Here is a 14832-nt window from a genome sequence, read left to right as displayed (position 1 = left end):
CTGGGATGGTCAGGGGAAGGTGCAGGTGGAGTAGGCTCTGCTGGAAGAGCATTTCTTTGTCCCTCTGGAGGCCCTCTGTCAGCTCCTGAGGGCTCAGTTGCCGTGTCTTGCACTGGCCTTGTGTTCAGTGTTGTCCTCGTAGTGCTCAGAGATTGCATTTCACCTCACTTTCCTTGCTGCCAAATAACTAGGACTCTGGAAGTAATGTCTTTATTCCAAGCTGGCCTCACCACTTTGCCAAGAGGGCCAGCTAGTATGTAACCCTGGTCTTCACGGTGTGCAAGTCTGTCATGCTGTCCCCTTAGCAGTGACCAGAGTCAACTTTCAAGGGGGTGAGGCTTGGTGTGGGAGGTGGACGTGCTTGCAGAGCCCTGAAAGGTGGCACAGACCCTGAACTGGGAGGGAGGCGGCTGCCAGGCCGCAGAGGTTGGCCAGGATGTGAGTCAGTGTCCCCAGCTGTGGCGAATGAAGGATCTTAACTCCTCTCTGAAGGGTGTCATTGGGCTCTCTGAAGTAGTTGGTGGGTGTCACAGGTCAGCAGGACATGGCGTCCACATTCACTTCTTCAGCCTTTCACTCAACTTCTTTTCTATCCGTGGCCTTTTGAACATGTGGGCCTTGAATGTTTATACTCTAAGCTCTAATACATGCACATTTCTACCTTATGACCCCTGCAGCTGCATCAACAGGTCGTGGGAAGACAGGGCAGCCGTGAACGCTCTTCTGGTGCTTGTGGGTGTGGTAATGGTGGTCACGGACACTCTTCCTCTCGGGGGTCATGCTGTTTCGTGTGTTCTAGGCATTTAGAAATGGAAATCCTCGGATCATCCAGTTGCTTTGTGAGAAACACTTCCCGGTAGAGCCCAGTCCCTAATTTGACACTTACGGAGCTAGATGTGATCCCTCCAGGTTGGACGCGACAGAGCGTTGACAGCAGAGTGTGTGGGGAAGGGCTGGGCGTGTGAGCATGCGGGGGCCTGGACTTGGAGAATGGGTTCCCCAGGTCTGCAGACAGGTGTGGGATGGTCCCCTGTCATTCTTGAGACACTTGAGAGTTCGGCTCTTGGGCAGGTGCAGGTATCTAAATGCTAACCAGAGATGTGAAGCCTTAAGAGGGCAGCTACAGATGGGCCCTGAGTAAAGAGGTGGGGAGAACCCCTTGATGGGGAGCTAGGAAACCAAGGTGTCTGCAGGTTGGTGCTCGGTCACCAGGGCAGGGGTCCCAGCCGCATTCTGTCGGACTGGAGTGTGCTTGTTGGTTGCACACACACTGGGTCCAGAGTGACATCGTGACTCAGACCGCAGCAGTTGGCATTAACACCTTCTCAGCTGTCAGATTGGGCTTTCACATGGTTTAATTATTCATGTAATATGTTATTATTTTAATGTAGGCTCCATGCCCAGCGTGGAGCCCAGTATGGGGCTTGAACTCATGACCCTGAGATCAAGACCTGAGCTGAAATCAAGGGTCGTACACTTAACTGACTGGGCTACTCAGGTGCTCTGCCTTTCACGTATTTAAAAAGGATCTTTTCATTATAAAGAGTAAGGCTTGTTTCTGTTTTTTTATTTATTTTGTTAATCTGAGCGCAGATTTCATATATATATTTTTTACTTTGTGTGGTCCAGCTTCTGAAGCTGTGAGTATTAAGCGTCTGTGGAAGGTTCTGCCAGTGGAGGGTCCCAGCCTGATGCCAGAGGGTGGGGGGCCGCCTGTGACCCAGGCTTCTTGTCATAGATGTGGCTTACTCTCCTGGACCAGCATCTCTGGGGAGGTACCCGAGCAGCCGTGTTTTATGTTCTGGAGCACCAGAGGTCATTCTGATGATGGCCAGGGCTGGGACTACCACCTGAGAACCTGTTGGCAGTGTTGAAAGGGTGATATAAGGTGTCTGCAGGGAGAGGGGAGTGCAGACACCCCAGTCTTATCATAAAAAGCTGCGCTCCCAGGGGCGTCTGGGTGGCGCAGTCGGTGAAGCGTCTGACTCTTGGTTTCAGCTGAGGTTGTGATCTTGGGACCGTGAGATGGAGCCCCGTGTCAGGCTCTGTGCTTTTGTGTGGAGTCTGCTTGAGATTCTCTCTCCCACTCCCATTGCCCTTCCTGCTTGTGCTCTTTCTTTCTCTCAAATAAATAAATCTTTAAAAAAAAAAAAAAGTTGTAGGGCGCCTGGGTGGCTCAGTTGGTGAGGCATCTGCCTTTGGCTCAGGTCATGATCTCAGGGTCCTGGGATCGAGTCCTGCCTCGGGCTCTCTGCTCAACAATGAGTCTGCTTCTCCCTCTCCCTCTGGGATCTCTCTCGCTTTGGCTCTCTCTCAAATAAATAAATAAAATCTTTAGAAACAAAATTGTGCTCCTAAAGGTGATGTTTTTGCACCCCGAGGTTATGGACTGAGCAGTGCCCTGCTCTGAAATCATGCACAATCTGGGAAGAAGGCTCGGCCCACCTGGGACCTCTGGACCCTCTGGGGCTTGGATGGCATGGACTCACCCAGCCTGCATCCAGGGAGCCCCTCAGCGGTTGGCACGTCCTTCCAATGGGAACCTCAGAGGGCAGGTGGGAGGTGGCCGTGGAGGAGGATCGGAGGACATGTAGTGGGGCACAGCCTGGCACAGGAGGGCACCAGGAACAACTCTGTGTTCTGGGCCCTGGGCAGCAAAGCCTTTGCCTGTGTCACTGGGCAGCCCTGGTCCCCTCCGTGTAGCTCATTGCCGGGTGAAGTGGCCGGACGGTGTTGCCCGCAGAGCCAGACTGGCAGGAAACGGCACTTGTACACTCTGAAGGGTTAGTTTGCAGGAGCAGGGAGGGGCTTTTGCTTATGTTCTGTCCCAGTGTGGGTATGTTTCAGTTGATTCTATCTTATTAGAGAGCGAGAGCACAGCAAGGGGGAAAAGGGGGAGTGGCAGGCAGAGGGAGAAGCAGGCCCCCGCTGAGTGGGAGCCCGTCGTGGGGCTCGATCCCAGGTCCCTGGAACCATGACCTGAGCTGAAGGCAGACGCTTAACTGACTGAGCCACCCAGGCGACCCTCAATTGATTTTTTTAAAAAGAAATGTGGGATTATCTCTTAAAATAGTAAAAAGATCCTTCTCAGGTTAGTTTACAGTACAGTCCACAAAAAGTGACATTTAAAAATTCTTTTTTTAAAAAAAGCACTGTTTTGATGTCTTTAATTAAGTGTCTGAAGTTTGTGTTTTCAGTGATGTGATGGTAAAATGGTAGAATGTGTTGAGCCCAAGGTTACTGGAGGGCCACCAGACAGACCGCAGACTTTCGGGATAGTCTAGGCAGGTGTTCCTGTAGAAGGTGCACCTGCTTGCCCTGCCTTGTGGAAACCACCCAGCAATCAGACTGGCACTTGCTTTGACATTTGGCCCCTTCCTTAACCCTCCTGGCAACCAGGGGACTGGGGGGAGGGACGAGGTGCCAGAGCTTACTCAGAGGATGCCTCGTGGCATAGGTGACGAGGAGCCCATGGCCTTGAAGGTCAGCGATCGGGCTTCATGGCGTGTTCTGTGTCATGGCCACACCTCCCTAGTGCCTGCCTCTACCCCACGGGTGGGCTGGGGAGTTCTGCTGGGGGTACTGCTGTCGGGGGCCTTGTGGGGGTGTCACCGGGGGGGGGGCGCTGTGAGGAGCCAGAAATCTCACTGCCTGGAAGTCAGCACTGTTGCTGTTTTGGCTCATAGGGGCCCTGAGTGAGCAGCAGTCCCTCAGTGTGACGCTTGCAGTCCAGTCCTGGGCTCACTGGGGGCTGTCACCCTGTGTCTTGTGGTGGATGAAGTGTCCCTACCTCCCGTGAGTTAGAGAAGGGCCTGGCGCTGAGAGTACTGATCATCATCAGAATTCAGTACGTGGGTCACAGTACAGTGTCTCACTGAGGTTACGGGTGTTCTCCTGTCGTGAGACGCTGTCTTGGGTGGCAGCGTGAATTGTGTTGCGTGCTCTGGTTTGGTTTAACCCTCCATTCTCATTAGCATGGGTTTCCTTCTGCGTTACAAACCGTGGCTGCACCAGTGCAGGCGCTCAGGACAACTTGGAGATGCCTCCCAGGAAGCACACGGCACCAGGTGGGGATCTGAGGCCACACTGAGGCCACGTGACTGCAGGGCTGCCCCCACTGCTGGGTCACGCTCTTGACTCCGTGTGAGGGGCTTTGCACACAGAATGGTGCCTTGTACCATGTCCTTGGGGTCAAGGGCCCAGCAGTGGGGTAGCTGGTTCAGGGTCAGCCTGTAGACGTTCCACCCACGGCCTCTCACCTGCTGCATTAACATGTGTGTCTGGGGATTATTGTTGGCCATCAGGTGTGCTCACCCTTTCTTTTCACCTTCATCTTCTCTAAGTTGGAGTGCTCATAGTTCTGGGTGCGTGTGAGCTCTTTACATGTAATGGCCACTGTGGGACACTTACTCACCTTTGTTACTTGCTTTGGTGTGTTGATCTATTGAGGTCCCATCACTTTATACAGTAACATCTGCCAGTCACTTCCTTGGGATTTCTTCCATCCTTAGAAATTTGTTCCCCGTCCTGAGAATAGACAACATTTGCCTGCCTTTTTCTTCTAGTCATGTTATGGTTTCATTTTAGAAACATTTTGTGATCTCTCATCATTGGGGTTTCTCTGGTGACTTGTGTTCATTAGCGAGTTGTGCACGTCACGGATGTCTGGGTAACGCTGGTGGGCCTGTGTTCATTGTGCAGTTGGCATGGGGAGTGTGCGGAGCTGGAGATACCAGCCCGGTTCCAGGGCCGATGGGGGCTTGTGGCTCCCCACTCTTGCCCTCCAGCCTTGCACCACGTGGTTCACATTACGGCTGGACCGCAGGTTGAAATACATGCCCGGCCGAGCCCCCATGTTGCCCTCCTTGTCGGAACTTTCGTGATCTGACCTCACTGGTTTTCTTACTACTTTGTTAGCATCCCCGCTTCGCCTCACACCCTTGGTGTAATAATGTGTGGAGGAGGTGCGGTGCTGCCCTTGAGCAGGGCGCCTCCTGTGAAGCCCGGACTTCCATACTGCCAGTCAGGTGGTGGTGGTGTTGGGAGTCGGGCCTTTCCTTGCATCCCTTCCCACCCCCTGCCCCCACCGGCCACCACGGACGAGCAGCGGAGGCCCTCCCAGCCAAGCCTGTTTGCCGTCCTGGCGCCAGCCCTGGAACGGCCAGACGGCCCCCACTTCTGCAGCCGCACCAGTTCAGCGGTGTCACCTTCAGGGAGCTCGCGGTCCGCCTCATTGGGTTTCTCAGCAAAGTTTCTTGAGGTTCATTGGCTGGTTGTGTGTATCTCCAGGTTGTTCCTTTTTCACCGGTGGATAGTACTCCGTAGCACGATGTGCATTTACACATTCACCCACTGAAGGGTGTGTGCGTGGTTTCTGGTGTTTGGGGATGGTGAGCGAAGCTGCTGTGGGCGTTCGTGGCAGCTGCCGGTGTGGAGGTGAGTCTTGCATTTCTCTGGGGTAAATGCTGAAGCGTGGACTCACTGGGCCATGCAGTATATCCACCTCTTGCCATTTATTTATTTTTGTGATGATGGAAATATAGTTGACATACAAGGTCACATTATGAAACTTCTTTTTTTTTTTTTTTAAAGATTTTTATTTATTTGAGAGAGAGAGAATGAGAGATAGAGAGCATGAGAGGGAAGAGGGTCAGAGGGAGAAGCAGACTCCCCGCTGAGCAGGGAGCCCGATGCGGGACTCGATCCCGGGACTCCAGGATCATGACCTGAGCCGAAGGCAGTCGCTTAACCAACTGAGCCACCCAGGCGCCCACATTATGAAACTTCTAATGGAACAGATAAAGAGGCAGTCAGAGAGTTGAGAAAGTATTTTGTTTTATTGTTTTCAGACAAATCATTTTGAAAAATTCAGTTTGAGAACATAGTCCCCACTTTCTAAGGAACAATTCTGTGGGCAGTTTGGATGGTTTGGGGACAGTGCAGACCTGGGCTGGCAGTGTCCTGGAGAGCTTGGGGGCAGCCCCGGTGTCCCCAAATTCCTTATGACCTGTGAAATGGATTTAATCTGAGTCTCTAGCTGTTTGACTTCCTGAATTGTTCGCAGGGGAAGCCCAGGTCTGCCGTGGGCTCAGTGTCGTTTGGGCGCTGTGGGCAGCAGGAGCTACCTTTGATAGCAGGGGGTCGGGCAGGCTCAGTGGGAGAGTAGGTGCTGCTTGTCCTTTGCCGCAGTCTTGCTTTGTGATTGTATGGTTTCAGAAGTTCTTGCCCCCAGGTAAGACTGTGGGCTCCTGTCTTGAGACAGTGCATTCCTCGTTTCTCTTGTGGCTAGTGTGCATTGTGAAGATGGTGGCGTCCACTCAGCCTGGACTGTGAGCTTCCCATGGTGCCCACTGAAGGAACATCTGTTTGCAGCCTCACAACAGACGCACCTCAGCTCTCAGCTGCACACCGAGGGCGGTGGTAGATGGGGAAGATGCGTGGAAAGGTTTGCAGGCCCACATAGCCCTGTGACTTTCCCGTGGAACAGGAGCGGGCTCCATGGGTGCTCCCACTGGGGCAGGGAGGGTGGGAGCCAGGTGGTGCATGGGCCAGGCGCTGACCCCCAACAGCTCTCCCAGTGCCGTGGGCTGGGGTCCCTCACCAACCAAGGCAAGGCCAGCACACAAGCCTTACTTCCCCTCTGTGTGGAGTGGCCAGTGCTGCCTGCAGGCCAGCCAAGGCCTTTGGGGCAGTTTTTCAGAAATGTCCTGTGGGAACTGGAAACGAAAACGTCTATGGAACTGGATATTCTGTCTGTCATTTCCTCTTGCCCCCTAGCACATTCAGCACTGGCTTTTTTTCTGAGCAAGTTGGACTGCATTTTTGAGGAAGGTATGATGGCTCTACTGGTGGCTGAAGTGGAAGTCTGTGGTGTTGTGCACACCTGATCCTGGGAAGACCGTGCTCTCCCTGGGTCTGCGTGAGGCTCTGCATGCAGCCCCGGTGTGTGATGGGGTGGCACGGCCTGCTGCATCCCTGGGAGGCATCATCCCAGTGCCTCCTGGACACTCGGCTCCATGCAGCAAACGCCCTCAGTGAGGAGTTTGCTTTTTAAATTAGTGTAATTTGTGACTTACCAGAAGACGTAACTTCTGTGCTGGTTGTGTGATGGTTTCTCTTATGGATGAATGGTTTCTACCTCTGCAAGGAAGGCCCCGGTCCCTCCTGCCCCCTGGGTGCACACTGTGCAGGCCCCGCAGTGGGGCCGTGGCACTCTGGGGGTTAAGTTGTTTCTCTCACCTGGAGGCTGCTTTGTCCTTAGGCGGTTGGTGTTAGACAAATGACATGCTGTCTAGAGAGAAGGGTATTTAAATTACATTGCAGAACTCTGGGTTGCCAAAAGGAAGCCCTCTGGGGAATCTTATATATTTGACATGCATTTGCAGTGTGTAATTGGAACCATGAGAAAGGTTTTTGTTCAAAGCTATTGAAGAGTTTCCTTATTTTAAACCTATTGAATCTGGACAAAGTGGTTAGATTTTAAACTTTTTCTCTGATAATGACTTCTTAAAAAAGTTTGGGTTAATGACTGTTTCTATTCCATATACCACCACATCCGCCCAGGCTTTGTGGGAGCTTGTTTGGGTGCCCTGCGTGGCTGCTGAGGTTGGTCTGTCTCTTACACACAAGAGGCTGGAGGGTGCCCGGAGTCTGGTGGCCACAGTGACCCTGCCCAGCCCCCTGCACCCTGAGGTCGCTGCTCTTGGTGCCACCTTGGGATGAATCGGAGCTGACAGGATCACGTTTTCAATTTTCTTGTTAAAGAAATCTACCATCTGACTTTTTCTCCTCTGAACTGTTTTACTTTCTGCAAGTCAGATTCCCCTTCCAGCGATCATGAGGGGAATGTCCCCACTGTCTTCTCTGTGGGACCTTGTCCAGCATCGAGGCCCTTGTCGGTTGCTGGCAGCCACTTCTCCACCTGCACTGGAGGGTCAGCCGCTGATGTCTGTTGCCGGTGTTAGGGAGGGGTCACCAGAGGCTTCTGAGCAGAATGACAGATTCAAGACTTCGAAGACATCTGTGCCAAGGAGACTTGGGTGGAGCTTGGCTAGACGTCCACATGGGTGGGTGCTGCTGGTGGGAGGCCCCTCAAGGCCTGGGCAGCATGGGCCTCTACTTCTCTGACCTGTTTCTGTGGGAGGACAGAGTCCAGTACCTGCATGTTGTCAGACACGGCACATGGGCATGTGTGGGTGCTGGGGATAAAGTCAGGGTGTGTGTGTGTGTGGGGGGCGGTCACTGTGGCCTGCGTTCCCCGCTGGTCTGCTATCCCTGTCCTGTAGGGCTGAGCCTGAGTGCCATCACTCAGAAGCTGACCTTTTCCCACTCCTGGAGACGGTGGGCCAGATGGACCAAGGTTGGACCCACTAACTAGGCTGGCGGTTTGCCCAACAATGTTGGTCAGACCGTGACATGATCTATGTGCAAGTTGTGGTGGAGGGCCAACAAAGTGACGCTTTGGAAGACCATCCCACTCTCACTTGGGGTCAGACCTGGGGGTGTGATGGAGTGACCTCAAGGTCGAGCAGACCTGGGGTGGGTGTTGTGTCCATGTGGAGGTGGGCTTCTCGCAGGTGGCACTGAGCAGTCCTGAAGTCGATATCCACAGCACTGGCCACTGTCACTCCTAGTTGTCTGTCTTGAAATTGATTTTGTCCAGTGGACCGATAAATTGGGACTCAGCAGTTAGCATCCAGATTCCCCTCAGGCTACAGAATTGCTGAACGGTCTTACCCGGAGCTGTCTGGGTGGCTGAGCTACAGCGATGGTCTTAGGGACCCTGGTGTGGCAGTGATACTGCCTTTATATGGTGCTTTCCTCCTAAAGGTGCCACAGCCTCTTAGTTTTGACATCCATTGGACCGCGAATGGACTGCCCTGTTAGCATGGAAAGTGAATGTGAACGACACAAGAAAACTAGGAGTAGTTCCAGGTGACCTGGAATTTTTCCAGGCAGAACCACTGAAGACCCATTTTAAGCATTACAGAGTTGGTTTAGTTTAAGTTAATAATTTAAAAATCACTGATTGGATTTAACTACTTTATCTACAGCAGCTGTGATAGTGCTGTCTCGTTTGCTTTGGCACTTGTACATGCTCCGTGAGTCTTAATTGTGATCTTCATTAGACATTCATGAGGACTGATAGGTGTTCTTTCAGAAAACTGAGCTTAGTTTCTGGTGTGCTGACTGATGGAGGCAGAGCCTGCTCAGCAAAGTTTGCCTGGCATGGATCCAGGGCCTTTGCAGGGGGGAGAGGCAGCACTCCAGTGTGGCCTAGAGAGATGCAAGGCATGGGGGTGTTGGGACCTCTTGAGAGGGAGCCCCGGGAGCCACTTGGGCAGGCTGCTGTGCTCTGAAGTGAGCAGAGAGGGTGGTGGTACGGCAGTGACGGAGGGGCTGGGCAAGAATGGGGTGAGGAGTGGCGGGGTCCTCACTAGAGGTGTGGCTGCTGTGGGCAGGGTGGGCCTCGGCTCGACGGGGACGTGAGGAGGGGCGGCTGTGGGATGACCACCATGCCCTGAGCTGTGCCCCCAGAAAATGGCGTGTGTGGCCTCTGACTGAGGTGGGACACACGTAGGAGAGAGGCCCAATTCTCTGCCGTTGTGGCATTTGACGGGCACGTCCCACATGGGCTGTCCTGTTGCCGCTCGCTTGAGGAAATGAGAACTCAGCAGGTGGCTGGGCTCCAGGTTTGGGGTCCTTAGCGTGCTCAGTGTGGGTGTGGTCATGGGACAGCTAGTGCAGGTGCCCTTGATTTGTCCCATCCTCTCTCCTGGCTGAGAGGGATGTAACTGCTAACACCATGTGTTTGAGCATTTTGTTTGTTAATAATTTATTTTGGAGTATACTTATGTAATTTTAAGTAAATTTTTGTTAATATTTTATAATAAAAATGATCACTGTATGTATATAAAAAGTGTATAGAATCAGATCTACTTTTTGTTGTTATTTATATAGAATCAAACATCCTTAGATGCAGAAAGGCAGAGGGGAAATTTGTGTTTGATATTCATAGTCCTACTGTTGTTTCTTTTGATTTTTTGCCCAAGGCTATTTCTAGGTACCTTTTCCTGGAAGATAATTTCTGGGATGATAGTTACATGTTCAGGAAATTGGTCCTTCATTTTTCTTAAACCCCGACCTGGAGCATCTTCTCAGACCATGTGCATGTAACCTTGCTAGTCTTCTTGTTAGATGGGACGGCGTGAGGGGTACAGTCAGGGGCTTGTGACGGCGCCCAAGTCCTGGGCGGGCCCTGGCGCACACGTGCGCAAGGGGCTGAGGCTGGTCCCCTCTTGTCCTGCCTTTGGGTCACGTGGTGTGCTGGCTTTTAGCTTCATTCTTTCTTCTGTCAGTGGTCGATCCCTGTCATTGTCCCCGTGCCTGTTGACTGGGCAAATGTGTGATGCTCGTCTGCAGCAAACACCTGCCCCGGGGTGGGACGCTACTGCGTTAGCAATGTGTGGCCTGAGGTGTGAGGCTGCTGGAACACAGGAGGCTCTGGCCGTATGCACTGATAGAATGACACGCTCCCCCCTCCGACCTCATGCAGCTGATCGCCCCTCAGGGTGTGGGCTGTGTCCTCCACCCTTCAACTGTGTCCTACCGTGGGAGGGGTCAGATGTTGTTCACTGGAAGCGGTTATGCTCAAGCGCCACCAGCACCTGGGAGCGGGGACATGCGGTCACTCTGTCTCCTCTGGGAACGGATGCTCACTGATTCCTACTTTTAATGCTTTCTAAACACTAGGGTGAGCTGTCAGTGGGCTTTATGGCAGCATCGTTATTGGTTTGGATCAGTAGATTGGGGCTTAGAGCATGGTCTTTCAGAAAATCCCATTTAGTGTGACTTCTAAAAAAAATTAATATTCTGTCTTTGAATTGCAAATTAAAATTTTTTCTTAGGCTTTTTTTCTATCACATTTTCTTATAATCATTTTAAGAGGCTTTTAAAAAATTGGCTCATTCATAACATTAAATTCTCTTATATTTTTTAAGTCCTATGCATGAATGCAACATACTTTACTTTCTTTTGAAGTAGTTTACATATCTTAATAAACAGACTCCTCGCAAGTACTTGAAATATATGAATCTAACAAATTTAACAGATAAATATGCTAAAATTTTAGCTCCTTTATTTAAACATTCCAATACTTTGACCATGTATCTTAAAATTTTCTAGTATTTTTACATCAGAAATCACATGTGCAGTATTAAATTACTAATTTTAATGGAACCAGAAGGATAATCTTAGGCACTTCAAATTATTTCATATATTACAGATATTTTAGATAATTTAAATCTATCTTGATTATTCCTAAAGTTAACACAGAAGTAGCCCTAGGCTTGATTTACTTTGTCATCCTGGCTCTCGATTCTGAAACTGAGTGACTTAAGACCCCTGCACCCCTGGGTTCTCCTCCCCGAGGTTGCTCATTAGGCGCTAACTTCTGCCCAGAAGAAGTGGTCTCACTTCTGTGGTCCCCGTGGCCAGCAGAACCCAGGCATCTCTGTGCCGTTCTGAACCCACTTTCACTTGTTCGTGTCATTGTGGGCAGCTTTTAAAAAACGTTTCCGCCTGATTTGAGCTGGCCAACTTCTCTTTTCCTTCCAAACGCTTGCTTTCTGACCAGGTGGCTTTGGGTTGGACCACGCCTGCCTCTGGTGCCCGTACTCACTGTCTTTGTCTCCTGTGCCCAGTGGTCCCTGTGATCCTGAAGGCGCTGACCTATGAGGAGAAGCGGGGTTCCTGCAGCGTGGGCACCAACGTTAGAGACGCCGCCTGCTACGTGTGCTGGGCCTTTGCGCGTGCCTACGAGCCCCAGGAGCTGCAGCCCTTTGTGGCCGCCATTTCCAGGTAAAGTCTGTCAGAGTTGTGGTGGGGTCAGATGCACCTCTGGGGTTTTCCCTGGGATCATAGCCTCGTGACAGCACTGTGCACGAGAAGCAGCCAGTGGGGCACTTTTCCCATAAGAAATAGGTATTAGTGAGCTGATAGTATAATTTTAAGGGTGATCTATAGAAAAGAAGCAGCTCAAGAGTGGAGTTCCTTTTTTGTGGGTGTTTAGGAGGAATGTTCTAGAGGCTTTGGCTGGCCTGTGGCTAGCAGATCCTTAGATAAAGGGGATCGGTGTTTTGGATGGTGTGGAAGAAGCACAGGAGGGGAGCTCGTGACTCGATCACATCAGCTGTGCTTCTGAGCGTGTATGTGTGTGTTCTATTGAGAGACATTCTGGAACTTCACTGCCATAGCCTTCACCTTGGAAGGAGTTCCTAGGGAAGGCTCAGCAGCACGGCAAGAAGAAGCTGCTTTTATTGAGGGGGCTGCATTTTGTCCAGCCTTAATTTTCAAATTTTTATGGACTTGCCCTTGAAATTCACTTGAGGCAACATTTATTAGCATGCTTCATTGTCAGTGCCTTTAGAACGAAAATCAGCACTCTAGAGGTTGTGAGGTAGGGACAATATATTTTCTCTGGTTTCCTGATGAAAGGATTAAAACACCAGAACCCTGTGTGGACTGCAGCATGCCCAGGCTCCTGAGCGCACGTCCAGCCTCCTCGGCCCTTGGACTTATGCTGTGTGTGCCCAGCTGAGCCTCCGGAAGGCGTCTTGGCACCTGTGACGTCATGCCCCACTTTCTGGATCTGATGTTTTTTTGCTTGGGAAAAGTGCAAAATAGATGTGTTCCCAGTGGAGTGGATTTTTAAGTTAATTTTTGTACTCTGATTTGTTACTCTGTCCTTGGACTGAAATAAGTTTCTTTGATTTGAAGAATGTCAGGTCTCCACTTCTTGTGGTTTAAGTAGCTGGGGAGGGGCACTGAGCGCGCACGGTGGCAGCCTCTGTGTTAGTCACAGGTGAAATACTTACCTGGCAACTTTTACTAGGAAACGGATTTCAGAATGGTGCTCGGGTCGTGGAAGCTCCCTCCCACAGCTCTTGAGGAGGTGCCGCCCTGAGGTTTGTGTGTGAGACCCTGCAGGTCTTAACATCTGCCTCAGGCATCCCTGGGTGCCCACAGGAGCTGCCGGCCTGCCCAGCAGGCAGCAAGCTCAGAGGTCAGCCAGGGTCTCGGCTCCTGCAGCTCCTCCATGTGGGTGCAGAGGGATTGGGGACTGGAGCATCACTCTGTTCTCACTGTTGTCCCCTGTCTCCAGGATTTGAGGGCCAGGAAAGGGGCCTCAGGGCTGTTTACCGCCTGTGACGTGCGGCTGGGGCTTCTATCGCTCAATCTTGACTCTCACATCAAAGCGAAGCCTCCAGAGGAGCCTGAGGATTCTGATCCGTGTTGAGGGAGATAAAGCGCTTCCGAGGAAGTCATAAAGAGACCTGGCTCCTCCTAGCTGCGTCCACCTGGGGAAGTGCAGGGCGGAGCAAGAGGGCTGTGGTCTACGGAGATGCTGTCCTGCAGAACAGCTGGCCTGAGGCCAGGAGGCCCAGGGGGCAGAGGGAGGCTGCCTGCACCTGCGTCCCTCACTCGCCCAAGCCCGCGGCTGCTGGTGGATCCTCGGGGCAGCGAGGGCCAGGCTGCTTGGGGAGACTCTGCCAGCTCCCAGGTCCTGCCTGCGCCTTGTCCCCCACTGGCCACCTGCTGCCCTTGCTCTCCACTGCACTGGAAACTGGCTTGAGGGAAGGCACTGCCCGCTGCTTTCTTGCCCCTCAACTTTTTGGAAGTTCTTCTGTAACTAGAGAATGAAAGCAAAAAACATACTCATTGTTGACGTCAGTCACGGGTCAGTCAAACTTGTTTAGGTTGGTACTCTCTCGTGCTGTGAGGTCTGGGTAGGGGCTGTGGTTCTTCCCATTTCATTGAGGACGAGCAAGGGACAGTGCTCAGGACATTTGCCCAGAGTTTTGCAGCAGACAGGTGCTGGGTCAGGCATGTGCTGAAGGCGGACGCTGAGGCCCAGCTCTGCATGAGGGCGCGGCCTGCCTCTGTGCTGAGAAGTCCCGACAGTCTGCTCGGCAGCAGACACGCATCACTTCAGGGGGATCTGGCTCCTTACGTGGTCGTTCCCATTTCAGAGTGCAAACAATCCTAACACACGTGTTTTTCACTTTAACGTTTATCTGAGAGCTGTAAGCTTCACAGGAATCTGTGTCCCTGCTTTCTCCAGGGACCCTCTTTGGTCCAGCCTGATGGGAGAAAGCAGGGCCCAGGGCTAAATGGTTGCCAAAGGAAATGGGACCCGAGTGAGGCTTTGCTCACCTGGAAAGCAGGAGCTCTCCACGTCCAGAGCCATACAGAAGGATGAGTGGCCATCACGCACACCATTCCGTACTTCAGGGAAAACTTCTTATGGCACCATGAGGTCCCGACCCTAACATGTGGGCCCAGGATTCTCGGCCAGGGCTCTGGGCTTTTGGAAAGGAGGCTTTTCTAGCCACAGGCAAGTTTGCTTTCTGCAACTTCAGAGCTTATTGTTGCTACTGATCTCTGATATTATAAAGCAAAATATCAACGAATGGGAAGACGTTGATAAATGTTAAGCCTGGCTTTAGCGTGGCATGGGTGTAGAAGTTGTGGGTCAGCCTGAGTCTGTGGGTACCAGGGCAGGTCACAGGCCCCTGGACGCTTGGACCAGCCTGCCGGTGGCCTGCACAGCAACCAGTGAGCTCTTTTCTCCGGAGTGTGCTTCCTATACAAAGCCTCTAAATGTTTAGAGGCAGAGGGGCACCGGCACATCTTACTCCAGGGTCACCATCCGTTATTCAGAAAAGGAAAGACAGGCTTGGGGTCCAGTGAGCTGGCTCTGCACCATGAGAGGGTCCCAGTCTCTCGACTCACTTCCTGGTAAGTGACACTTGGCAGAGGGCTTTGAAGGGA

General features: G+C 52.0%; 1 protein-coding gene across 3 annotated transcripts in view; it reads left to right on the top strand.

The window, feature by feature from the left end:
* TBCD (tubulin folding cofactor D) overlaps window positions 1-14832 on the top strand; it is a 160919-nt gene that overhangs the window by 77716 nt on the left and 68371 nt on the right. For all 3 annotated transcript variants that reach the window (XM_028112398.2, XM_028112396.2, XM_028112397.2), the window contains one exon: window positions 11703-11859. In XM_028112398.2, coding sequence (XP_027968199.1) covers window positions 11703-11859 — 157 coding nt within the window. The remainder of the gene's footprint in view (window positions 1-11702; window positions 11860-14832) is intronic.

This window comes from Eumetopias jubatus, unplaced genomic scaffold (assembly GCF_037043125.1).
Source record: "Eumetopias jubatus isolate StellerSeaLion01/CBP00866 unplaced genomic scaffold, mEumJub1_p1.0 scaffold_10, whole genome shotgun sequence".
NCBI lineage: Eukaryota > Metazoa > Chordata > Mammalia > Carnivora > Otariidae > Eumetopias > Eumetopias jubatus.
This window is presented reverse-complemented; position numbering and strand designations above follow the sequence as displayed.